The following is a 25837-nucleotide window of genomic DNA, read 5'->3' on the forward strand; positions in this document are numbered from 1 at the left end:
GGGTTTTGTAGCCAGCAGCACGCTTATTTTGTTTTTAATGATGCATACAAAATTAGCCCACATTTCCTCTGAAATGTTCTACTGCCTCAAAACAATGACCCATTTATAATAGATCGGACCGTCTAAACTGCCCGGAAAATTTTCAGCAGATCAAATACGATGTAGTATTCATCGTCGTAAACAACAAAATCTTCTACGGGGTGTGAATTTCAAATAAAATCGGTTGTTTAGGCCCTTGTGTTACAGTAAGAAATGCTCAATTTATGTCCAAAATTGAGAAATATTGGTACGAAAGCGGAAAACAGCTGAGATGTATCACTCATGTTAGTTAGATTAGAACAAGACCGTGCTATTTTGGACAAAGGTTCTCACCATTTTCATAAATTGTATGAAATAATGACGTTTTCTCTACCCCACCCCCCCAGAGGCAGGGTCATTGAATTTTTTGCTGACATAATTTCTAGGGTCCACATGATATTAATTAATTTGCGTCATTTTATACATTTTCATACATCACTTGTCAATTTAAAACCAAAAAATCACTGAATATCAAAACACCGTGTAAATGCATACAGTATAACTTTGATCATATTTTCATAAATCAGTGGCCACCGTGTACACCGTGGTGTTAAAAAATCGCTCATAACTTTCTGAAATGAGAAGATATCTTCATATTTTTTTTTTAGTCACACAACACAATGAGCATTAATCAATTTATTAATGTTGATTTTGCGATAACAAAAAATGAGTTATATTGCAGGTGTCATAACAGTATTTCACTGAAGGTTCACGTCAAAACATGGCTGAGCCAAAATAATTCCCGAATTTTCCCTTGAATTCGGGGCGTTTCCGCACGCGACAGGAGCTGATTTTTTTTATGAGCTGAAAAACAATGTGTAAGAGGTCTAACTATCCCATTTTTGTAATAATGCGAGGTCATTTGAATTTTTGATGCGTGTTGTTTCCGGAGGGGGGTGAAAAGGCCCGGGCTTGATTTTCAAGCACATGTGTAACTTCGAGGTAAACAAAGTCTCACGCCTTGCTGGATGCACGTGTGTATTTTGCTAGGAAATTGTAAATGAAGCGTTGTTTAAAAAGATGTCAAGAGGATTTTTTCCAGAAGTTCGTTTTGAATTTTTAATCTGTATCTAAAGTTGTGCAATTTTGGTAAGAATATATAGTAAAATTTAATACTGTAGTGCAACCTGCAGGAAAACGGGTTTGCTATGTTAAAAATTGTTTTACCTGTGTTTTAGGTATTAAATCAGCGTGTTTAGACGGAAAATGACAAACAATGGGGTTTTGTAGCCAGCAGCACGCTTATTTTGTTTTTAATGATGCATACAAAATTAGCCCACATTTCCTCTGAAATGTTCTACTGCCTCAAAACAATGACCCATTTATAATAGATCGGACCGTCTAAACTGCCCGGAAAATTTTCAGCAGATCAAATACGATGTAGTATTCATCGTCGTAAACAACAAAATCTTCTACGGGGTGTGAATTTCAAATAAAATCGGTTGTTTAGGCCCTTGTGTTACAGTAAGAAATGCTCAATTTATGTCCAAAATTGAGAAATATTGGTACGAAAGCGGAAAACAGCTGAGATGTATCACTCATGTTAGTTAGATTAGAACAAGACCGTGCTATTTTGGACAAAGGTTCTCACCATTTTCATAAATTGTATGAAATAATGACGTTTTCTCTACCCCACCCCCCCAGAGGCAGGGTCATTGAATTTTTTGCTGACATAATTTCTAGGGTCCACATGATATTAATTAATTTGCGTCATTTTATACATTTTCATACATCACTTGTCAATTTAAAACCAAAAAATCACTGAATATCAAAACACCGTGTAAATGCATACAGTATAACTTTGATCATATTTTCATAAATCAGTGGCCACCGTGTACACCGTGGTGTTAAAAAATCGCTCATAACTTTCTGAAATGAGAAGATATCTTCATATTTTTTTTTTAGTCACACAACACAATGAGCATTAATCAATTTATTAATGTTGATTTTGCGATAACAAAAAATGAGTTATATTGCAGGTGTCATAACAGTATTTCACTGAAGGTTCACGTCAAAACATGGCTGAGCCAAAATAATTCCCGAATTTTCCCTTGAATTCGGGGCGTTTCCGCACGCGACAGGAGCTGATTTTTTTTATGAGCTGAAAAACAATGTGTAAGAGGTCTAACTATCCCATTTTTGTAATAATGCGAGGTCATTTGAATTTTTGATGCGTGTTGTTTCCGGAGGGGGGTGAAAAGGCCCGGGCTTGATTTTCAAGCACATGTGTAACTTCGAGGTAAACAAAGTCTCACGCCTTGCTGGATGCACGTGTGTATTTTGCTAGGAAATTGTAAATGAAGCGTTGTTTAAAAAGATGTCAAGAGGATTTTTTCCAGAAGTTCGTTTTGAATTTTTAATCTGTATCTAAAGTTGTGCAATTTTGGTAAGAATATATAGTAAAATTTAATACTGTAGTGCAACCTGCAGGAAAACGGGTTTGCTATGTTAAAAATTGTTTTACCTGTGTTTTAGGTATTAAATCAGCGTGTTTAGACGGAAAATGACAAACAATGGGGTTTTGTAGCCAGCAGCACGCTTATTTTGTTTTTAATGATGCATACAAAATTAGCCCACATTTCCTCTGAAATGTTCTACTGCCTCAAAACAATGACCCATTTATAATAGATCGGACCGTCTAAACTGCCCGGAAAATTTTCAGCAGATCAAATACGATGTAGTATTCATCGTCGTAAACAACAAAATCTTCTACGGGGTGTGAATTTCAAATAAAATCGGTTGTTTAGGCCCTTGTGTTACAGTAAGAAATGCTCAATTTATGTCCAAAATTGAGAAATATTGGTACGAAAGCGGAAAACAGCTGAGATGTATCACTCATGTTAGTTAGATTAGAACAAGACCGTGCTATTTTGGACAAAGGTTCTCACCATTTTCATAAATTGTATGAAATAATGACGTTTTCTCTACCCCACCCCCCCAGAGGCAGGGTCATTGAATTTTTTGCTGACATAATTTCTAGGGTCCACATGATATTAATTAATTTGCGTCATTTTATACATTTTCATACATCACTTGTCAATTTAAAACCAAAAAATCACTGAATATCAAAACACCGTGTAAATGCATACAGTATAACTTTGATCATATTTTCATAAATCAGTGGCCACCGTGTACACCGTGGTGTTAAAAAATCGCTCATAACTTTCTGAAATGAGAAGATATCTTCATATTTTTTTTTTAGTCACACAACACAATGAGCATTAATCAATTTATTAATGTTGATTTTGCGATAACAAAAAATGAGTTATATTGCAGGAAAACGGGTTTGCTATGTTAAAAATTGTTTTACCTGTGTTTTAGGTATTAAATCAGCGTGTTTAGACGGAAAATGACAAACAATGGGGTTTTGTAGCCAGCAGCACGCTTATTTTGTTTTTAATGATGCATACAAAATTAGCCCACATTTCCTCTGAAATGTTCTACTGCCTCAAAACAATGACCCATTTATAATAGATCGGACCGTCTAAACTGCCCGGAAAATTTTCAGCAGATCAAATACGATGTAGTATTCATCGTCGTAAACAACAAAATCTTCTACGGGGTGTGAATTTCAAATAAAATCGGTTGTTTAGGCCCTTGTGTTACAGTAAGAAATGCTCAATTTATGTCCAAAATTGAGAAATATTGGTACGAAAGCGGAAAACAGCTGAGATGTATCACTCATGTTAGTTAGATTAGAACAAGACCGTGCTATTTTGGACAAAGGTTCTCACCATTTTCATAAATTGTATGAAATAATGACGTTTTCTCTACCCCACCCCCCCAGAGGCAGGGTCATTGAATTTTTTGCTGACATAATTTCTAGGGTCCACATGATATTAATTAATTTGCGTCATTTTATACATTTTCATACATCACTTGTCAATTTAAAACCAAAAAATCACTGAATATCAAAACACCGTGTAAATGCATACAGTATAACTTTGATCATATTTTCATAAATCAGTGGCCACCGTGTACACCGTGGTGTTAAAAAATCGCTCATAACTTTCTGAAATGAGAAGATATCTTCATATTTTTTTTTTAGTCACACAACACAATGAGCATTAATCAATTTATTAATGTTGATTTTGCGATAACAAAAAATGAGTTATATTGCAGGTGTCATAACAGTATTTCACTGAAGGTTCACGTCAAAACATGGCTGAGCCAAAATAATTCCCGAATTTTCCCTTGAATTCGGGGCGTTTCCGCACGCGACAGGAGCTGATTTTTTTTATGAGCTGAAAAACAATGTGTAAGAGGTCTAACTATCCCATTTTTGTAATAATGCGAGGTCATTTGAATTTTTGATGCGTGTTGTTTCCGGAGGGGGGTGAAAAGGCCCGGGCTTGATTTTCAAGCACATGTGTAACTTCGAGGTAAACAAAGTCTCACGCCTTGCTGGATGCACGTGTGTATTTTGCTAGGAAATTGTAAATGAAGCGTTGTTTAAAAAGATGTCAAGAGGATTTTTTCCAGAAGTTCGTTTTGAATTTTTAATCTGTATCTAAAGTTGTGCAATTTTGGTAAGAATATATAGTAAAATTTAATACTGTAGTGCAACCTGCAGGAAAACGGGTTTGCTATGTTAAAAATTGTTTTACCTGTGTTTTAGGTATTAAATCAGCGTGTTTAGACGGAAAATGACAAACAATGGGGTTTTGTAGCCAGCAGCACGCTTATTTTGTTTTTAATGATGCATACAAAATTAGCCCACATTTCCTCTGAAATGTTCTACTGCCTCAAAACAATGACCCATTTATAATAGATCGGACCGTCTAAACTGCCCGGAAAATTTTCAGCAGATCAAATACGATGTAGTATTCATCGTCGTAAACAACAAAATCTTCTACGGGGTGTGAATTTCAAATAAAATCGGTTGTTTAGGCCCTTGTGTTACAGTAAGAAATGCTCAATTTATGTCCAAAATTGAGAAATATTGGTACGAAAGCGGAAAACAGCTGAGATGTATCACTCATGTTAGTTAGATTAGAACAAGACCGTGCTATTTTGGACAAAGGTTCTCACCATTTTCATAAATTGTATGAAATAATGACGTTTTCTCTACCCCACCCCCCCAGAGGCAGGGTCATTGAATTTTTTGCTGACATAATTTCTAGGGTCCACATGATATTAATTAATTTGCGTCATTTTATACATTTTCATACATCACTTGTCAATTTAAAACCAAAAAATCACTGAATATCAAAACACCGTGTAAATGCATACAGTATAACTTTGATCATATTTTCATAAATCAGTGGCCACCGTGTACACCGTGGTGTTAAAAAATCGCTCATAACTTTCTGAAATGAGAAGATATCTTCATATTTTTTTTTTAGTCACACAACACAATGAGCATTAATCAATTTATTAATGTTGATTTTGCGATAACAAAAAATGAGTTATATTGCAGGTGTCATAACAGTATTTCACTGAAGGTTCACGTCAAAACATGGCTGAGCCAAAATAATTCCCGAATTTTCCCTTGAATTCGGGGCGTTTCCGCACGCGACAGGAGCTGATTTTTTTTATGAGCTGAAAAACAATGTGTAAGAGGTCTAACTATCCCATTTTTGTAATAATGCGAGGTCATTTGAATTTTTGATGCGTGTTGTTTCCGGAGGGGGGTGAAAAGGCCCGGGCTTGATTTTCAAGCACATGTGTAACTTCGAGGTAAACAAAGTCTCACGCCTTGCTGGATGCACGTGTGTATTTTGCTAGGAAATTGTAAATGAAGCGTTGTTTAAAAAGATGTCAAGAGGATTTTTTCCAGAAGTTCGTTTTGAATTTTTAATCTGTATCTAAAGTTGTGCAATTTTGGTAAGAATATATAGTAAAATTTAATACTGTAGTGCAACCTGCAGGAAAACGGGTTTGCTATGTTAAAAATTGTTTTACCTGTGTTTTAGGTATTAAATCAGCGTGTTTAGACGGAAAATGACAAACAATGGGGTTTTGTAGCCAGCAGCACGCTTATTTTGTTTTTAATGATGCATACAAAATTAGCCCACATTTCCTCTGAAATGTTCTACTGCCTCAAAACAATGACCCATTTATAATAGATCGGACCGTCTAAACTGCCCGGAAAATTTTCAGCAGATCAAATACGATGTAGTATTCATCGTCGTAAACAACAAAATCTTCTACGGGGTGTGAATTTCAAATAAAATCGGTTGTTTAGGCCCTTGTGTTACAGTAAGAAATGCTCAATTTATGTCCAAAATTGAGAAATATTGGTACGAAAGCGGAAAACAGCTGAGATGTATCACTCATGTTAGTTAGATTAGAACAAGACCGTGCTATTTTGGACAAAGGTTCTCACCATTTTCATAAATTGTATGAAATAATGACGTTTTCTCTACCCCACCCCCCCAGAGGCAGGGTCATTGAATTTTTTGCTGACATAATTTCTAGGGTCCACATGATATTAATTAATTTGCGTCATTTTATACATTTTCATACATCACTTGTCAATTTAAAACCAAAAAATCACTGAATATCAAAACACCGTGTAAATGCATACAGTATAACTTTGATCATATTTTCATAAATCAGTGGCCACCGTGTACACCGTGGTGTTAAAAAATCGCTCATAACTTTCTGAAATGAGAAGATATCTTCATATTTTTTTTTTAGTCACACAACACAATGAGCATTAATCAATTTATTAATGTTGATTTTGCGATAACAAAAAATGAGTTATATTGCAGGTGTCATAACAGTATTTCACTGAAGGTTCACGTCAAAACATGGCTGAGCCAAAATAATTCCCGAATTTTCCCTTGAATTCGGGGCGTTTCCGCACGCGACAGGAGCTGATTTTTTTTATGAGCTGAAAAACAATGTGTAAGAGGTCTAACTATCCCATTTTTGTAATAATGCGAGGTCATTTGAATTTTTGATGCGTGTTGTTTCCGGAGGGGGGTGAAAAGGCCCGGGCTTGATTTTCAAGCACATGTGTAACTTCGAGGTAAACAAAGTCTCACGCCTTGCTGGATGCACGTGTGTATTTTGCTAGGAAATTGTAAATGAAGCGTTGTTTAAAAAGATGTCAAGAGGATTTTTTCCAGAAGTTCGTTTTGAATTTTTAATCTGTATCTAAAGTTGTGCAATTTTGGTAAGAATATATAGTAAAATTTAATACTGTAGTGCAACCTGCAGGAAAACGGGTTTGCTATGTTAAAAATTGTTTTACCTGTGTTTTAGGTATTAAATCAGCGTGTTTAGACGGAAAATGACAAACAATGGGGTTTTGTAGCCAGCAGCACGCTTATTTTGTTTTTAATGATGCATACAAAATTAGCCCACATTTCCTCTGAAATGTTCTACTGCCTCAAAACAATGACCCATTTATAATAGATCGGACCGTCTAAACTGCCCGGAAAATTTTCAGCAGATCAAATACGATGTAGTATTCATCGTCGTAAACAACAAAATCTTCTACGGGGTGTGAATTTCAAATAAAATCGGTTGTTTAGGCCCTTGTGTTACAGTAAGAAATGCTCAATTTATGTCCAAAATTGAGAAATATTGGTACGAAAGCGGAAAACAGCTGAGATGTATCACTCATGTTAGTTAGATTAGAACAAGACCGTGCTATTTTGGACAAAGGTTCTCACCATTTTCATAAATTGTATGAAATAATGACGTTTTCTCTACCCCACCCCCCCAGAGGCAGGGTCATTGAATTTTTTGCTGACATAATTTCTAGGGTCCACATGATATTAATTAATTTGCGTCATTTTATACATTTTCATACATCACTTGTCAATTTAAAACCAAAAAATCACTGAATATCAAAACACCGTGTAAATGCATACAGTATAACTTTGATCATATTTTCATAAATCAGTGGCCACCGTGTACACCGTGGTGTTAAAAAATCGCTCATAACTTTCTGAAATGAGAAGATATCTTCATATTTTTTTTTTAGTCACACAACACAATGAGCATTAATCAATTTATTAATGTTGATTTTGCGATAACAAAAAATGAGTTATATTGCAGGTGTCATAACAGTATTTCACTGAAGGTTCACGTCAAAACATGGCTGAGCCAAAATAATTCCCGAATTTTCCCTTGAATTCGGGGCGTTTCCGCACGCGACAGGAGCTGATTTTTTTTATGAGCTGAAAAACAATGTGTAAGAGGTCTAACTATCCCATTTTTGTAATAATGCGAGGTCATTTGAATTTTTGATGCGTGTTGTTTCCGGAGGGGGGTGAAAAGGCCCGGGCTTGATTTTCAAGCACATGTGTAACTTCGAGGTAAACAAAGTCTCACGCCTTGCTGGATGCACGTGTGTATTTTGCTAGGAAATTGTAAATGAAGCGTTGTTTAAAAAGATGTCAAGAGGATTTTTTCCAGAAGTTCGTTTTGAATTTTTAATCTGTATCTAAAGTTGTGCAATTTTGGTAAGAATATATAGTAAAATTTAATACTGTAGTGCAACCTGCAGGAAAACGGGTTTGCTATGTTAAAAATTGTTTTACCTGTGTTTTAGGTATTAAATCAGCGTGTTTAGACGGAAAATGACAAACAATGGGGTTTTGTAGCCAGCAGCACGCTTATTTTGTTTTTAATGATGCATACAAAATTAGCCCACATTTCCTCTGAAATGTTCTACTGCCTCAAAACAATGACCCATTTATAATAGATCGGACCGTCTAAACTGCCCGGAAAATTTTCAGCAGATCAAATACGATGTAGTATTCATCGTCGTAAACAACAAAATCTTCTACGGGGTGTGAATTTCAAATAAAATCGGTTGTTTAGGCCCTTGTGTTACAGTAAGAAATGCTCAATTTATGTCCAAAATTGAGAAATATTGGTACGAAAGCGGAAAACAGCTGAGATGTATCACTCATGTTAGTTAGATTAGAACAAGACCGTGCTATTTTGGACAAAGGTTCTCACCATTTTCATAAATTGTATGAAATAATGACGTTTTCTCTACCCCACCCCCCCAGAGGCAGGGTCATTGAATTTTTTGCTGACATAATTTCTAGGGTCCACATGATATTAATTAATTTGCGTCATTTTATACATTTTCATACATCACTTGTCAATTTAAAACCAAAAAATCACTGAATATCAAAACACCGTGTAAATGCATACAGTATAACTTTGATCATATTTTCATAAATCAGTGGCCACCGTGTACACCGTGGTGTTAAAAAATCGCTCATAACTTTCTGAAATGAGAAGATATCTTCATATTTTTTTTTTAGTCACACAACACAATGAGCATTAATCAATTTATTAATGTTGATTTTGCGATAACAAAAAATGAGTTATATTGCAGGTGTCATAACAGTATTTCACTGAAGGTTCACGTCAAAACATGGCTGAGCCAAAATAATTCCCGAATTTTCCCTTGAATTCGGGGCGTTTCCGCACGCGACAGGAGCTGATTTTTTTTATGAGCTGAAAAACAATGTGTAAGAGGTCTAACTATCCCATTTTTGTAATAATGCGAGGTCATTTGAATTTTTGATGCGTGTTGTTTCCGGAGGGGGGTGAAAAGGCCCGGGCTTGATTTTCAAGCACATGTGTAACTTCGAGGTAAACAAAGTCTCACGCCTTGCTGGATGCACGTGTGTATTTTGCTAGGAAATTGTAAATGAAGCGTTGTTTAAAAAGATGTCAAGAGGATTTTTTCCAGAAGTTCGTTTTGAATTTTTAATCTGTATCTAAAGTTGTGCAATTTTGGTAAGAATATATAGTAAAATTTAATACTGTAGTGCAACCTGCAGGAAAACGGGTTTGCTATGTTAAAAATTGTTTTACCTGTGTTTTAGGTATTAAATCAGCGTGTTTAGACGGAAAATGACAAACAATGGGGTTTTGTAGCCAGCAGCACGCTTATTTTGTTTTTAATGATGCATACAAAATTAGCCCACATTTCCTCTGAAATGTTCTACTGCCTCAAAACAATGACCCATTTATAATAGATCGGACCGTCTAAACTGCCCGGAAAATTTTCAGCAGATCAAATACGATGTAGTATTCATCGTCGTAAACAACAAAATCTTCTACGGGGTGTGAATTTCAAATAAAATCGGTTGTTTAGGCCCTTGTGTTACAGTAAGAAATGCTCAATTTATGTCCAAAATTGAGAAATATTGGTACGAAAGCGGAAAACAGCTGAGATGTATCACTCATGTTAGTTAGATTAGAACAAGACCGTGCTATTTTGGACAAAGGTTCTCACCATTTTCATAAATTGTATGAAATAATGACGTTTTCTCTACCCCACCCCCCCAGAGGCAGGGTCATTGAATTTTTTGCTGACATAATTTCTAGGGTCCACATGATATTAATTAATTTGCGTCATTTTATACATTTTCATACATCACTTGTCAATTTAAAACCAAAAAATCACTGAATATCAAAACACCGTGTAAATGCATACAGTATAACTTTGATCATATTTTCATAAATCAGTGGCCACCGTGTACACCGTGGTGTTAAAAAATCGCTCATAACTTTCTGAAATGAGAAGATATCTTCATATTTTTTTTTTAGTCACACAACACAATGAGCATTAATCAATTTATTAATGTTGATTTTGCGATAACAAAAAATGAGTTATATTGCAGGTGTCATAACAGTATTTCACTGAAGGTTCACGTCAAAACATGGCTGAGCCAAAATAATTCCCGAATTTTCCCTTGAATTCGGGGCGTTTCCGCACGCGACAGGAGCTGATTTTTTTTATGAGCTGAAAAACAATGTGTAAGAGGTCTAACTATCCCATTTTTGTAATAATGCGAGGTCATTTGAATTTTTGATGCGTGTTGTTTCCGGAGGGGGGTGAAAAGGCCCGGGCTTGATTTTCAAGCACATGTGTAACTTCGAGGTAAACAAAGTCTCACGCCTTGCTGGATGCACGTGTGTATTTTGCTAGGAAATTGTAAATGAAGCGTTGTTTAAAAAGATGTCAAGAGGATTTTTTCCAGAAGTTCGTTTTGAATTTTTAATCTGTATCTAAAGTTGTGCAATTTTGGTAAGAATATATAGTAAAATTTAATACTGTAGTGCAACCTGCAGGAAAACGGGTTTGCTATGTTAAAAATTGTTTTACCTGTGTTTTAGGTATTAAATCAGCGTGTTTAGACGGAAAATGACAAACAATGGGGTTTTGTAGCCAGCAGCACGCTTATTTTGTTTTTAATGATGCATACAAAATTAGCCCACATTTCCTCTGAAATGTTCTACTGCCTCAAAACAATGACCCATTTATAATAGATCGGACCGTCTAAACTGCCCGGAAAATTTTCAGCAGATCAAATACGATGTAGTATTCATCGTCGTAAACAACAAAATCTTCTACGGGGTGTGAATTTCAAATAAAATCGGTTGTTTAGGCCCTTGTGTTACAGTAAGAAATGCTCAATTTATGTCCAAAATTGAGAAATATTGGTACGAAAGCGGAAAACAGCTGAGATGTATCACTCATGTTAGTTAGATTAGAACAAGACCGTGCTATTTTGGACAAAGGTTCTCACCATTTTCATAAATTGTATGAAATAATGACGTTTTCTCTACCCCACCCCCCCAGAGGCAGGGTCATTGAATTTTTTGCTGACATAATTTCTAGGGTCCACATGATATTAATTAATTTGCGTCATTTTATACATTTTCATACATCACTTGTCAATTTAAAACCAAAAAATCACTGAATATCAAAACACCGTGTAAATGCATACAGTATAACTTTGATCATATTTTCATAAATCAGTGGCCACCGTGTACACCGTGGTGTTAAAAAATCGCTCATAACTTTCTGAAATGAGAAGATATCTTCATATTTTTTTTTTAGTCACACAACACAATGAGCATTAATCAATTTATTAATGTTGATTTTGCGATAACAAAAAATGAGTTATATTGCAGGAAAACGGGTTTGCTATGTTAAAAATTGTTTTACCTGTGTTTTAGGTATTAAATCAGCGTGTTTAGACGGAAAATGACAAACAATGGGGTTTTGTAGCCAGCAGCACGCTTATTTTGTTTTTAATGATGCATACAAAATTAGCCCACATTTCCTCTGAAATGTTCTACTGCCTCAAAACAATGACCCATTTATAATAGATCGGACCGTCTAAACTGCCCGGAAAATTTTCAGCAGATCAAATACGATGTAGTATTCATCGTCGTAAACAACAAAATCTTCTACGGGGTGTGAATTTCAAATAAAATCGGTTGTTTAGGCCCTTGTGTTACAGTAAGAAATGCTCAATTTATGTCCAAAATTGAGAAATATTGGTACGAAAGCGGAAAACAGCTGAGATGTATCACTCATGTTAGTTAGATTAGAACAAGACCGTGCTATTTTGGACAAAGGTTCTCACCATTTTCATAAATTGTATGAAATAATGACGTTTTCTCTACCCCACCCCCCCAGAGGCAGGGTCATTGAATTTTTTGCTGACATAATTTCTAGGGTCCACATGATATTAATTAATTTGCGTCATTTTATACATTTTCATACATCACTTGTCAATTTAAAACCAAAAAATCACTGAATATCAAAACACCGTGTAAATGCATACAGTATAACTTTGATCATATTTTCATAAATCAGTGGCCACCGTGTACACCGTGGTGTTAAAAAATCGCTCATAACTTTCTGAAATGAGAAGATATCTTCATATTTTTTTTTTAGTCACACAACACAATGAGCATTAATCAATTTATTAATGTTGATTTTGCGATAACAAAAAATGAGTTATATTGCAGGTGTCATAACAGTATTTCACTGAAGGTTCACGTCAAAACATGGCTGAGCCAAAATAATTCCCGAATTTTCCCTTGAATTCGGGGCGTTTCCGCACGCGACAGGAGCTGATTTTTTTTATGAGCTGAAAAACAATGTGTAAGAGGTCTAACTATCCCATTTTTGTAATAATGCGAGGTCATTTGAATTTTTGATGCGTGTTGTTTCCGGAGGGGGGTGAAAAGGCCCGGGCTTGATTTTCAAGCACATGTGTAACTTCGAGGTAAACAAAGTCTCACGCCTTGCTGGATGCACGTGTGTATTTTGCTAGGAAATTGTAAATGAAGCGTTGTTTAAAAAGATGTCAAGAGGATTTTTTCCAGAAGTTCGTTTTGAATTTTTAATCTGTATCTAAAGTTGTGCAATTTTGGTAAGAATATATAGTAAAATTTAATACTGTAGTGCAACCTGCAGGAAAACGGGTTTGCTATGTTAAAAATTGTTTTACCTGTGTTTTAGGTATTAAATCAGCGTGTTTAGACGGAAAATGACAAACAATGGGGTTTTGTAGCCAGCAGCACGCTTATTTTGTTTTTAATGATGCATACAAAATTAGCCCACATTTCCTCTGAAATGTTCTACTGCCTCAAAACAATGACCCATTTATAATAGATCGGACCGTCTAAACTGCCCGGAAAATTTTCAGCAGATCAAATACGATGTAGTATTCATCGTCGTAAACAACAAAATCTTCTACGGGGTGTGAATTTCAAATAAAATCGGTTGTTTAGGCCCTTGTGTTACAGTAAGAAATGCTCAATTTATGTCCAAAATTGAGAAATATTGGTACGAAAGCGGAAAACAGCTGAGATGTATCACTCATGTTAGTTAGATTAGAACAAGACCGTGCTATTTTGGACAAAGGTTCTCACCATTTTCATAAATTGTATGAAATAATGACGTTTTCTCTACCCCACCCCCCCAGAGGCAGGGTCATTGAATTTTTTGCTGACATAATTTCTAGGGTCCACATGATATTAATTAATTTGCGTCATTTTATACATTTTCATACATCACTTGTCAATTTAAAACCAAAAAATCACTGAATATCAAAACACCGTGTAAATGCATACAGTATAACTTTGATCATATTTTCATAAATCAGTGGCCACCGTGTACACCGTGGTGTTAAAAAATCGCTCATAACTTTCTGAAATGAGAAGATATCTTCATATTTTTTTTTTAGTCACACAACACAATGAGCATTAATCAATTTATTAATGTTGATTTTGCGATAACAAAAAATGAGTTATATTGCAGGTGTCATAACAGTATTTCACTGAAGGTTCACGTCAAAACATGGCTGAGCCAAAATAATTCCCGAATTTTCCCTTGAATTCGGGGCGTTTCCGCACGCGACAGGAGCTGATTTTTTTTATGAGCTGAAAAACAATGTGTAAGAGGTCTAACTATCCCATTTTTGTAATAATGCGAGGTCATTTGAATTTTTGATGCGTGTTGTTTCCGGAGGGGGGTGAAAAGGCCCGGGCTTGATTTTCAAGCACATGTGTAACTTCGAGGTAAACAAAGTCTCACGCCTTGCTGGATGCACGTGTGTATTTTGCTAGGAAATTGTAAATGAAGCGTTGTTTAAAAAGATGTCAAGAGGATTTTTTCCAGAAGTTCGTTTTGAATTTTTAATCTGTATCTAAAGTTGTGCAATTTTGGTAAGAATATATAGTAAAATTTAATACTGTAGTGCAACCTGCAGGAAAACGGGTTTGCTATGTTAAAAATTGTTTTACCTGTGTTTTAGGTATTAAATCAGCGTGTTTAGACGGAAAATGACAAACAATGGGGTTTTGTAGCCAGCAGCACGCTTATTTTGTTTTTAATGATGCATACAAAATTAGCCCACATTTCCTCTGAAATGTTCTACTGCCTCAAAACAATGACCCATTTATAATAGATCGGACCGTCTAAACTGCCCGGAAAATTTTCAGCAGATCAAATACGATGTAGTATTCATCGTCGTAAACAACAAAATCTTCTACGGGGTGTGAATTTCAAATAAAATCGGTTGTTTAGGCCCTTGTGTTACAGTAAGAAATGCTCAATTTATGTCCAAAATTGAGAAATATTGGTACGAAAGCGGAAAACAGCTGAGATGTATCACTCATGTTAGTTAGATTAGAACAAGACCGTGCTATTTTGGACAAAGGTTCTCACCATTTTCATAAATTGTATGAAATAATGACGTTTTCTCTACCCCACCCCCCCAGAGGCAGGGTCATTGAATTTTTTGCTGACATAATTTCTAGGGTCCACATGATATTAATTAATTTGCGTCATTTTATACATTTTCATACATCACTTGTCAATTTAAAACCAAAAAATCACTGAATATCAAAACACCGTGTAAATGCATACAGTATAACTTTGATCATATTTTCATAAATCAGTGGCCACCGTGTACACCGTGGTGTTAAAAAATCGCTCATAACTTTCTGAAATGAGAAGATATCTTCATATTTTTTTTTTAGTCACACAACACAATGAGCATTAATCAATTTATTAATGTTGATTTTGCGATAACAAAAAATGAGTTATATTGCAGGTGTCATAACAGTATTTCACTGAAGGTTCACGTCAAAACATGGCTGAGCCAAAATAATTCCCGAATTTTCCCTTGAATTCGGGGCGTTTCCGCACGCGACAGGAGCTGATTTTTTTTATGAGCTGAAAAACAATGTGTAAGAGGTCTAACTATCCCATTTTTGTAATAATGCGAGGTCATTTGAATTTTTGATGCGTGTTGTTTCCGGAGGGGGGTGAAAAGGCCCGGGCTTGATTTTCAAGCACATGTGTAACTTCGAGGTAAACAAAGTCTCACGCCTTGCTGGATGCACGTGTGTATTTTGCTAGGAAATTGTAAATGAAGCGTTGTTTAAAAAGATGTCAAGAGGATTTTTTCCAGAAGTTCGTTTTGAATTTTTAATCTGTATCTAAAGTTGTGCAATTTTGGTAAGAATATATAGTAAAATTTAATACTGTAGTGCAACCTGCAGGAAAACGGGTTTGCTATGTTAAAAATTGTTTTACCTGTGTTTTAGGTATTAAATCAGCGTGTTTAGACGGAAAATGACAAACAATGGGGTTTTGTAGCCAGCAGCACGCTTATTTTGTTTTTAATGATGCATACAAAATTAGCCCACATTTCCTCTGAAATGTTCTACTGCCTCAAAACAATGACCCATTTATAATAGATCGGACCGTCTAAACTGCCCGGAAAATTTTCAGCAGATCAAATACGATGTAGTATTCATCGTCGTAAACAACAAAATCTTCTACGGGGTGTGAATTTCAAATAAAATCGGTTGTTTAGGCCCTTGTGTTACAGTAAGAAATGCTCAATTTATGTCCAAAATTGAGAAATATTGGTACGAAAGCGGAAAACAGCTGAGATGTATCACTCATGTTAGTTAGATTAGAACAAGACCGTGCTATTTTGGACAAAGGTTCTCACCATTTTCATAAATTGTATGAAATAATGACGTTTTCTCTACCCCACCCCCCCAGAGGCAGGGTCATTGAATTTTTTGCTGACATAATTTCTAGGGTCCACATGATATTAATTAATTTGCGTCATTTTATACATTTTCATACATCACTTGTCAATTTAAAACCAAAAAATCACTGAATATCAAAACACCGTGTAAATGCATACAGTATAACTTTGATCATATTTTCATAAATCAGTGGCCACCGTGTACACCGTGGTGTTAAAAAATCGCTCATAACTTTCTGAAATGAGAAGATATCTTCATATTTTTTTTTTAGTCACACAACACAATGAGCATTAATCAATTTATTAATGTTGATTTTGCGATAACAAAAAATGAGTTATATTGCAGGTGTCATAACAGTATTTCACTGAAGGTTCACGTCAAAACATGGCTGAGCCAAAATAATTCCCGAATTTTCCCTTGAATTCGGGGCGTTTCCGCACGCGACAGGAGCTGATTTTTTTTATGAGCTGAAAAACAATGTGTAAGAGGTCTAACTATCCCATTTTTGTAATAATGCGAGGTCATTTGAATTTTTGATGCGTGTTGTTTCCGGAGGGGGGTGAAAAGGCCCGGGCTTGATTTTCAAGCACATGTGTAACTTCGAGGTAAACAAAGTCTCACGCCTTGCTGGATGCACGTGTGTATTTTGCTAGGAAATTGTAAATGAAGCGTTGTTTAAAAAGATGTCAAGAGGATTTTTTCCAGAAGTTCGTTTTGAATTTTTAATCTGTATCTAAAGTTGTGCAATTTTGGTAAGAATATATAGTAAAATTTAATACTGTAGTGCAACCTGCAGGAAAACGGGTTTGCTATGTTAAAAATTGTTTTACCTGTGTTTTAGGTATTAAATCAGCGTGTTTAGACGGAAAATGACAAACAATGGGGTTTTGTAGCCAGCAGCACGCTTATTTTGTTTTTAATGATGCATACAAAATTAGCCCACATTTCCTCTGAAATGTTCTACTGCCTCAAAACAATGACCCATTTATAATAGATCGGACCGTCTAAACTGCCCGGAAAATTTTCAGCAGATCAAATACGATGTAGTATTCATCGTCGTAAACAACAAAATCTTCTACGGGGTGTGAATTTCAAATAAAATCGGTTGTTTAGGCCCTTGTGTTACAGTAAGAAATGCTCAATTTATGTCCAAAATTGAGAAATATTGGTACGAAAGCGGAAAACAGCTGAGATGTATCACTCATGTTAGTTAGATTAGAACAAGACCGTGCTATTTTGGACAAAGGTTCTCACCATTTTCATAAATTGTATGAAATAATGACGTTTTCTCTACCCCACCCCCCCAGAGGCAGGGTCATTGAATTTTTTGCTGACATAATTTCTAGGGTCCACATGATATTAATTAATTTGCGTCATTTTATACATTTTCATACATCACTTGTCAATTTAAAACCAAAAAATCACTGAATATCAAAACACCGTGTAAATGCATACAGTATAACTTTGATCATATTTTCATAAATCAGTGGCCACCGTGTACACCGTGGTGTTAAAAAATCGCTCATAACTTTCTGAAATGAGAAGATATCTTCATATTTTTTTTTTAGTCACACAACACAATGAGCATTAATCAATTTATTAATGTTGATTTTGCGATAACAAAAAATGAGTTATATTGCAGGTGTCATAACAGTATTTCACTGAAGGTTCACGTCAAAACATGGCTGAGCCAAAATAATTCCCGAATTTTCCCTTGAATTCGGGGCGTTTCCGCACGCGACAGGAGCTGATTTTTTTTATGAGCTGAAAAACAATGTGTAAGAGGTCTAACTATCCCATTTTTGTAATAATGCGAGGTCATTTGAATTTTTGATGCGTGTTGTTTCCGGAGGGGGGTGAAAAGGCCCGGGCTTGATTTTCAAGCACATGTGTAACTTCGAGGTAAACAAAGTCTCACGCCTTGCTGGATGCACGTGTGTATTTTGCTAGGAAATTGTAAATGAAGCGTTGTTTAAAAAGATGTCAAGAGGATTTTTTCCAGAAGTTCGTTTTGAATTTTTAATCTGTATCTAAAGTTGTGCAATTTTGGTAAGAATATATAGTAAAATTTAATACTGTAGTGCAACCTGCAGGAAAACGGGTTTGCTATGTTAAAAATTGTTTTACCTGTGTTTTAGGTATTAAATCAGCGTGTTTAGACGGAAAATGACAAACAATGGGGTTTTGTAGCCAGCAGCACGCTTATTTTGTTTTTAATGATGCATACAAAATTAGCCCACATTTCCTCTGAAATGTTCTACTGCCTCAAAACAATGACCCATTTATAATAGATCGGACCGTCTAAACTGCCCGGAAAATTTTCAGCAGATCAAATACGATGTAGTATTCATCGTCGTAAACAACAAAATCTTCTACGGGGTGTGAATTTCAAATAAAATCGGTTGTTTAGGCCCTTGTGTTACAGTAAGAAATGCTCAATTTATGTCCAAAATTGAGAAATATTGGTACGAAAGCGGAAAACAGCTGAGATGTATCACTCATGTTAGTTAGATTAGAACAAGACCGTGCTATTTTGGACAAAGGTTCTCACCATTTTCATAAATTGTATGAAATAATGACGTTTTCTCTACCCCACCCCCCCAGAGGCAGGGTCATTGAATTTTTTGCTGACATAATTTCTAGGGTCCACATGATATTAATTAATTTGCGTCATTTTATACATTTTCATACATCACTTGTCAATTTAAAACCAAAAAATCACTGAATATCAAAACACCGTGTAAATGCATACAGTATAACTTTGATCATATTTTCATAAATCAGTGGCCACCGTGTACACCGTGGTGTTAAAAAATCGCTCATAACTTTCTGAAATGAGAAGATATCTTCATATTTTTTTTTTAGTCACACAACACAATGAGCATTAATCAATTTATTAATGTTGATTTTGCGATAACAAAAAATGAGTTATATTGCAGGTGTCATAACAGTATTTCACTGAAGGTTCACGTCAAAACATGGCTGAGCCAAAATAATTCCCGAATTTTCCCTTGAATTCGGGGCGTTTCCGCACGCGACAGGAGCTGATTTTTTTTATGAGCTGAAAAACAATGTGTAAGAGGTCTAACTATCCCATTTTTGTAATAATGCGAGGTCATTTGAATTTTTGATGCGTGTTGTTTCCGGAGGGGGGTGAAAAGGCCCGGGCTTGATTTTCAAGCACATGTGTAACTTCGAGGTAAACAAAGTCTCACGCCTTGCTGGATGCACGTGTGTATTTTGCTAGGAAATTGTAAATGAAGCGTTGTTTAAAAAGATGTCAAGAGGATTTTTTCCAGAAGTTCGTTTTGAATTTTTAATCTGTATCTAAAGTTGTGCAATTTTGGTAAGAATATATAGTAAAATTTAATACTGTAGTGCAACCTCAATATATCAGTTCCCCTGCAACCCCAAACCACCCACATTAATTCCTAAACAGAGATTATTTTATATATTCTAGTGCACGGCATGTCTTATTATAAGTGGTTCTGCATTGATGCCATGCATTCCTGAGCCATTCTAGTTGAACACTGACATTTCACTCGCTTTGTGTCACTTTAATCTAGGGTGGCAACCCTAGATACTTTTTCTCATAGATTAATAGGCCATTAAATATGAATTAACTGGGAAGTAGGCGATACATAGAACTAAATAGAACTGTGCGTATCGCCATTTGTATCACGGTGTCACATTTAACACTACTATGACAAAATTATTTTTCAAAAACTCGTAATAAGACATATACGCGTGGGCCCAATACCGAGGCGTCGTGTTTATACATACTTTGTCTACATATGCGTAGATTCAGAAGATGGGAGGAATCAACAGAAGTTTGATGGTATCTAATGATGATGTAGGGATTTTGTTTTTCGAAAGTTCATGATTAAAACCTGCAAGGTTATATCTATAATCTAATACTTTTTTTTTTAGTTAGCGTTGATAAGAAGAGGGAATCTTTAAATTTTCAGTTGGCCTACATTTTGCACCCTCATTCTCTATAACCAGTTGCGTTTTTTGTTCGTAAATTCTAAAGAATAAATTAATGTGAATCAAAGAACGTACGAGCAAAACATACGGTTTCATAACGCATATTGTTAAATAAACAATGTTGTTTATTAATTAATTCAGTATTTTTGTAACTGAAAATACCTACATTATATTTCATTAAAGACACATTCCTTAAAATGTACTAGATATTCGCAATACTCTTCATTTCAAATAAAGATAAGATTAGATGTGTTTAAAAAAACGCTCGCCTGCGACTACAATATATAGAAACTTTATAGAGTCAAGCCTCTCTCTCTCTCTCTCTCTCTCTCTCTCTCTCTCTCTCTCTCTCTCTCTCTCTCTCTCTCTCTCTCTCTGAAATATATGTTTTCTAAATGAATATTTCTTTCAAAAGACAAACCTTTCGCCGCCTGGTGTCCGTCCAACTTGACGGTGGAGAACTGGTACGAGGTGTCGTTTGATGGCCCCCATAACGTCACCGGACTCCGGGTGCAGGTGCCCGTAAATAATGTTTCCACCCACGATCCCTACCTCACGGAATTCTATGTCTTCCTGGAGCATGCATCGGACGAGCTTGGTAGTCTGCGACTGTTCCAGCACCCTGGGAATGACTCAGTAAGTTATGGACAAGAGTTTTTGTTAATAATTTTGATAAATATGATAAATCTCCTTATCCCCCCCCCCCCCGAAAAAAAATAGCCCCCCCCCCCCCCCCGAAATGAAGATTCATTTGATCAGAAAATAAAATAAACCCACAATAAATAGTTAATGTTCATTTGGTATCATTGTAGATTTTCCAAACAAGTCTCGTTGACAACGAGACAGAGTTCCAATGGCCTGGGCAGCTGGTAAGAAGAATCAGAATAGTGGTCAGAAATTACACGACCGAGCCTTGCTTCAGACTGGAAGTCCTGGGGTGTCCAATAGATGCTATAACGGGTATGTGATCGCGAATCTCAAACGTAAAATAGAAGAACGGTACCAAATATCATAACAACAATTTTGTTATGCGTTTTGTTAAAAAGGTGTTCAAAAGAATGATTAGTTATAATGGTTGTTGAAAAAATGTCTTGTTTCTAAATTTAATTACATCCACTATGAATAATTCCTTTTGGGATACACAGAAAACAAATAATTGATTTTAAGCATGTATGCCCTCGGGAACAAATTGTAACTAAAGAACTACACTATTACAATCGAGCCCCCGTGTTGCAAAACGCTATATATACGTGCACATAAGTACATGTATGTTGCAGCAGCTGTTGGTGTGAATTTCACATTCCGGATTTCTCCGGTTTTCGTATTTTAGTCACATGTAAACGGCGCGGAGTTTGGAATCAGCAGATCGTTGCAAGATTGCAGTTTTTGCTTCAAAAGAAATAATGGTTTGTTTGCCATAAGTTGAAGCAAAGCGTTGTATTGAAAAACAACTATTAGAAAAGTCAATAACTCGATTTCCGACAATTTATCACAAAGCCATGCGTTAGCTGATAGACCTAAATTTACTGTAACGTGTCTCTGGGTTCCATTACATGTTCGTTGACGTTACAGTGTTACTATTCTCTTTTGAGAAGTGGACAGGCATAGCCTACATGTATGTAGGATGTAGGCTATGCCTGTCCACTTCTCAAAAGAGAATACAGTGTTACATTCTTGGTTATATTTTTTTCCCCTGAAAGTCAAATTGAAATATCTGTTCTTAGCGAAATCAGAGACATAAATATTATTTATTTATCATGTTTACGTCTCTGCCGAAATGTTTTTCTAGTAACTATCCGATATATTCTATAATTTTATGAATTTTAATTTTTTTTTTTAATGAAATTAATTAGAAGACCATAGACGTGGTTCCACCTGAATTAAATTAGCTTTAAAAATTAAATTCATTTTTGTCCTACACAACCAGATACCTTAAATTACATGTATAATTAACATTATTTTTTACATTACATGTAACTTTATGAGTGAAGAACTCAAGAAATGTTCTGTGTTATTAATTATCTTTAACTTTTTTGAAACTATAATGCTGTTTAGTACATGCAGAGACATAAATAACAGAGATTGGCAACTCCGCCATTAGCGTGTTTTGTTGTTGGAAAATGGTACGGGACCAACCTTACTTTGAAAACTACATTTTAGTGAACTGAGACAATGATCTTAAACCAAAAGTTTATTGCTTTAATGAAAAGTGTGCATAGGTTTTTAGACATTTTTGAAACAAAAAATTGAAAAATAAGATTAATATATAGAAAATATATTGGCAAGCTATTAAACATCGGCGAAATCTTGGACGACGGGTAGCCAACTGCCTCCTTAAACTCCTCTTTTAACTGTTTGATATTGTTTATATATGACATAAACTCATGAAAATATGATATTTTGAACGTTTTGGTAATAGGTTTTAGCTGTTTATATTTCGATATAATTTTTTATTAGAAAGATATACTGATATAAACTGGAAACACTTTACAATAATTTACAATAGGGACCGCAATATTTTGATCGGTTGCCAATCTCTTTTATTTATGTCTCTGGTACATGTAGAAATATTTTAGTGATAAATATTTGATTAATTTATTTTTAGAAAATGTGGTCCCAGTTAAGATTCAGCCTCCCAAGCTGCGGTTCATGTACGTGGATATGTCTTCCATGTCTATGGAGTGTACTGTACAGGACGAGAAGGTGTACGGCGTTCGTTACTGGGTGACCTGGACTGTCAACGGTCAGCAGAGGGACAGATCTTTAATGAGGACCGGCCTATACAGCTCTGTGCTAAAGCTTTCATCCCAAGATTTCAATTCATTAAGTTCAAAGGTACTTAGTACTACTTACACATATATCAAATGTTCTTTTTGTCAGGATTTTTTTTGTGTAAGTTGAGCAGGACATTTAGGTTTTCTTGGATTTAGTGTACTCATAAAAGATAGAAAAGAAATTTATCATTCCCTCCCCCCCCCCCCCCCCCCCATCTCTATCTCTATCTTTTCTGTCTGTTTTATGAAAATGGATCAACCTTGTTCGAATCTACATTCAAAAATTGTAATGCATTCTAAAGTTTTTATGAAGAAATGCTGTCTATCAACAGATTGAGTGCTCTGTCGAGGCTTGCTATGCCGCAGACTGCAACAACATCACAAGCAGTAGAGTCAACAGCCCAGCTTTCAGACCAGAAGTCATTGTAAGTCAGGTTTTAAGTTACTAATCAAGCAAAATTTTAAGGTTAACAAAACACAGATATGTATAAAGTTTAAGCAACGATAACTTGAGGCTTTGAGATTATAATTATAACTACATGTACACTGATGAACACAATTGGTTAATTATTGTAAATCTGCATACCGTTAATACTTAGCACGTTGTAATTTGTCAATTGTAAATAAACAGAAGAAAATACAAGTATATATAGGTATCATTTGAATTAAGATTAATAAATTGAGTATGACGTTGTTTAAATTGGTTTTTATGATTGACAGGTAACCAGCAGAAAGTCTTTGATGGTCAAGGAAGGTGGTCCTTCCCAGGAGATCAAGATACAGGCCACTGTTCCCCCCATACTGTTCTGTCTGGCCGCCGGCAAGGAGGGTGACTGTACGGTAGCTGTCAAAGCCAGCACTGAGTCCATGGAGAGAAGCCCCCCCACCTGTTCACAAGGTATACCAGTAGTGCACTGTAAACATTTTTAAAAATGTTCCAGTGATGAATCTTTGGCATCATTAAAACAGATTTGCAAGAAACAGTACTTGCATCAATTCTAGAGAGATGTAACTACTGTAACAGTAAAACTTGGTAATAGCGAAGTCCTAGGGACCAAAGGATTTACTTTGTTATATCCCGTAATTCGTTATATCCATATAATGAATTCGTAATAATAACTATAATAGCGAATTCACTATATACATGTTTTCTTTCACAAGACTATGATTTTTACTAATTGAGGCTTAGAATAAAAACATATTACTTTGATACCAATAATGATCAGACTGTGGGTTGAAAGATTTATAGGAAAATAATTTTTTTCAAAGTATGATGTTAAATAGAAGTGCAAACTTTATTAAACTGAAAGAAATTCGTTTTAAAAGTGTTAAATTTTGTTATTATTAATTTCTAAGGGACTCAAAATCAGTTTGCTATATCTGAATTCGTTATAGCCCTAAAATTTTGCAAAGGTTTGTTAAGAATTTTACCGGGGACTTCAAAAAACTTCCCTATATCCGAGAATTTGCTATATCCATGTTCGTACTAAACGAGTTTTGCTGTAGTGAAAAAAATTGCCATGATTTAATAAATTTAATTATTACCTCTTCCCAAAAAAGTTCAGGGTCTTCCTGTTCTGTTGTTTTTTCACAATGTATCAATTATTTTGTAACTGTATTGACCTTTTTCTATCAAAATTTACATAGAATAGAAAACCCTAAAGCTATGTTTTTGCCCTCCTGCTTTTAGTCGAGGATTTCACCAAACAAATAATTTTTACTTCCTAGGATTGGAGCCATCCCAGGTTGTGTTCCCAGAGAAGGAAGGCTCGACAGATTCCTGTAATGTCAAACTGACCGAAGCAAACTGGAGAAGTGAAATCAGTATCCCGATCCAGGCAGCACAGGATGGCGTCATTGACGGAAATCAGCGGGTGCAAGTGTCACTGACAAACAGGATCGATACCGTCACTGACATCAACACTGTCAAAACTGTCGAGGTTTGTGTGTACATCTGTACTCTTATTGCTGAATGTATAGTGACTAGCTGACATTACTGACAAAGACTGGCATGGGATGAGTTGCCATTGATTGTTTGATATTATGTTAAAATATGAATTGTTTTGTAGGTGTTGGTTGAAGACACCGACAATGGAGACCGCTGTTCGATGCTTAGTCTGGGTCAGGTCAACACTTTTGATGACACGGCGTACAACACGCACCAGGCAGGGGAATATGTCCTGTATAGACACACTCAGTACCCCATACAGGTAAAATGGATTTAGTAATTCAAGTAAAGATAAAATCTTCTTACTTTGTGAGTTAGTTGATATATTAAGTGGTTTCATAGTATGTTTTTTGAATATTAAAGAAAATGTATACTATAATCAAAAAACATGTGTAATAACTTGAAAAATGACAGTGCTTGATAATTGATATTGATATACCTTACCTTGACTTTTTATAACGGCATACATAAATTTTTCTATATTATATTATTTTTCATGATTAGGCGAACGTCTTTGTCAATGACTGTGGCCCTAACCTTCTCTGTACGTGCGCTGTTTCCGTCAGAGTTGGCGACGATGTAATTCGTGTTGGGAATTGTGACGGAAGCCTGACAAACATACGCCCTCTGCTGAAGCAGCTGTTCTATACTACCCCGGTCAACAAGGATTTTAAAGTGGTCAGCAGGAACTCGGGTGACTCCATCACGGTAAGGCATTAGTTGGTTAAAACTGTATCCATTAAGTGAGCTGCAT

General features: G+C 35.6%; 1 protein-coding gene across 3 annotated transcripts in view; it reads left to right on the forward strand.

Moving 5' to 3' along the window:
- Positions 1 to 25837, forward strand: part of LOC105327563 (uncharacterized) — a 157756-nt gene that overhangs the window by 54811 nt on the left and 77108 nt on the right. For all 3 annotated transcript variants that reach the window (XM_066067900.1, XM_066067902.1, XM_066067901.1), the window contains exons 3-10: positions 20777 to 20997; positions 21174 to 21321; positions 22967 to 23196; positions 23468 to 23560; positions 23856 to 24033; positions 24864 to 25075; positions 25205 to 25345; positions 25588 to 25791. In XM_066067900.1, coding sequence (XP_065923972.1) covers positions 20777 to 20997; positions 21174 to 21321; positions 22967 to 23196; positions 23468 to 23560; positions 23856 to 24033; positions 24864 to 25075; positions 25205 to 25345; positions 25588 to 25791 — 1427 coding nt within the window. The remainder of the gene's footprint in view (positions 1 to 20776; positions 20998 to 21173; positions 21322 to 22966; positions 23197 to 23467; positions 23561 to 23855; positions 24034 to 24863; positions 25076 to 25204; positions 25346 to 25587; positions 25792 to 25837) is intronic.

Source organism: Magallana gigas, chromosome 8, assembly GCF_963853765.1.
Source record: "Magallana gigas chromosome 8, xbMagGiga1.1, whole genome shotgun sequence".
Lineage (NCBI taxonomy): Eukaryota > Metazoa > Mollusca > Bivalvia > Ostreida > Ostreidae > Magallana > Magallana gigas.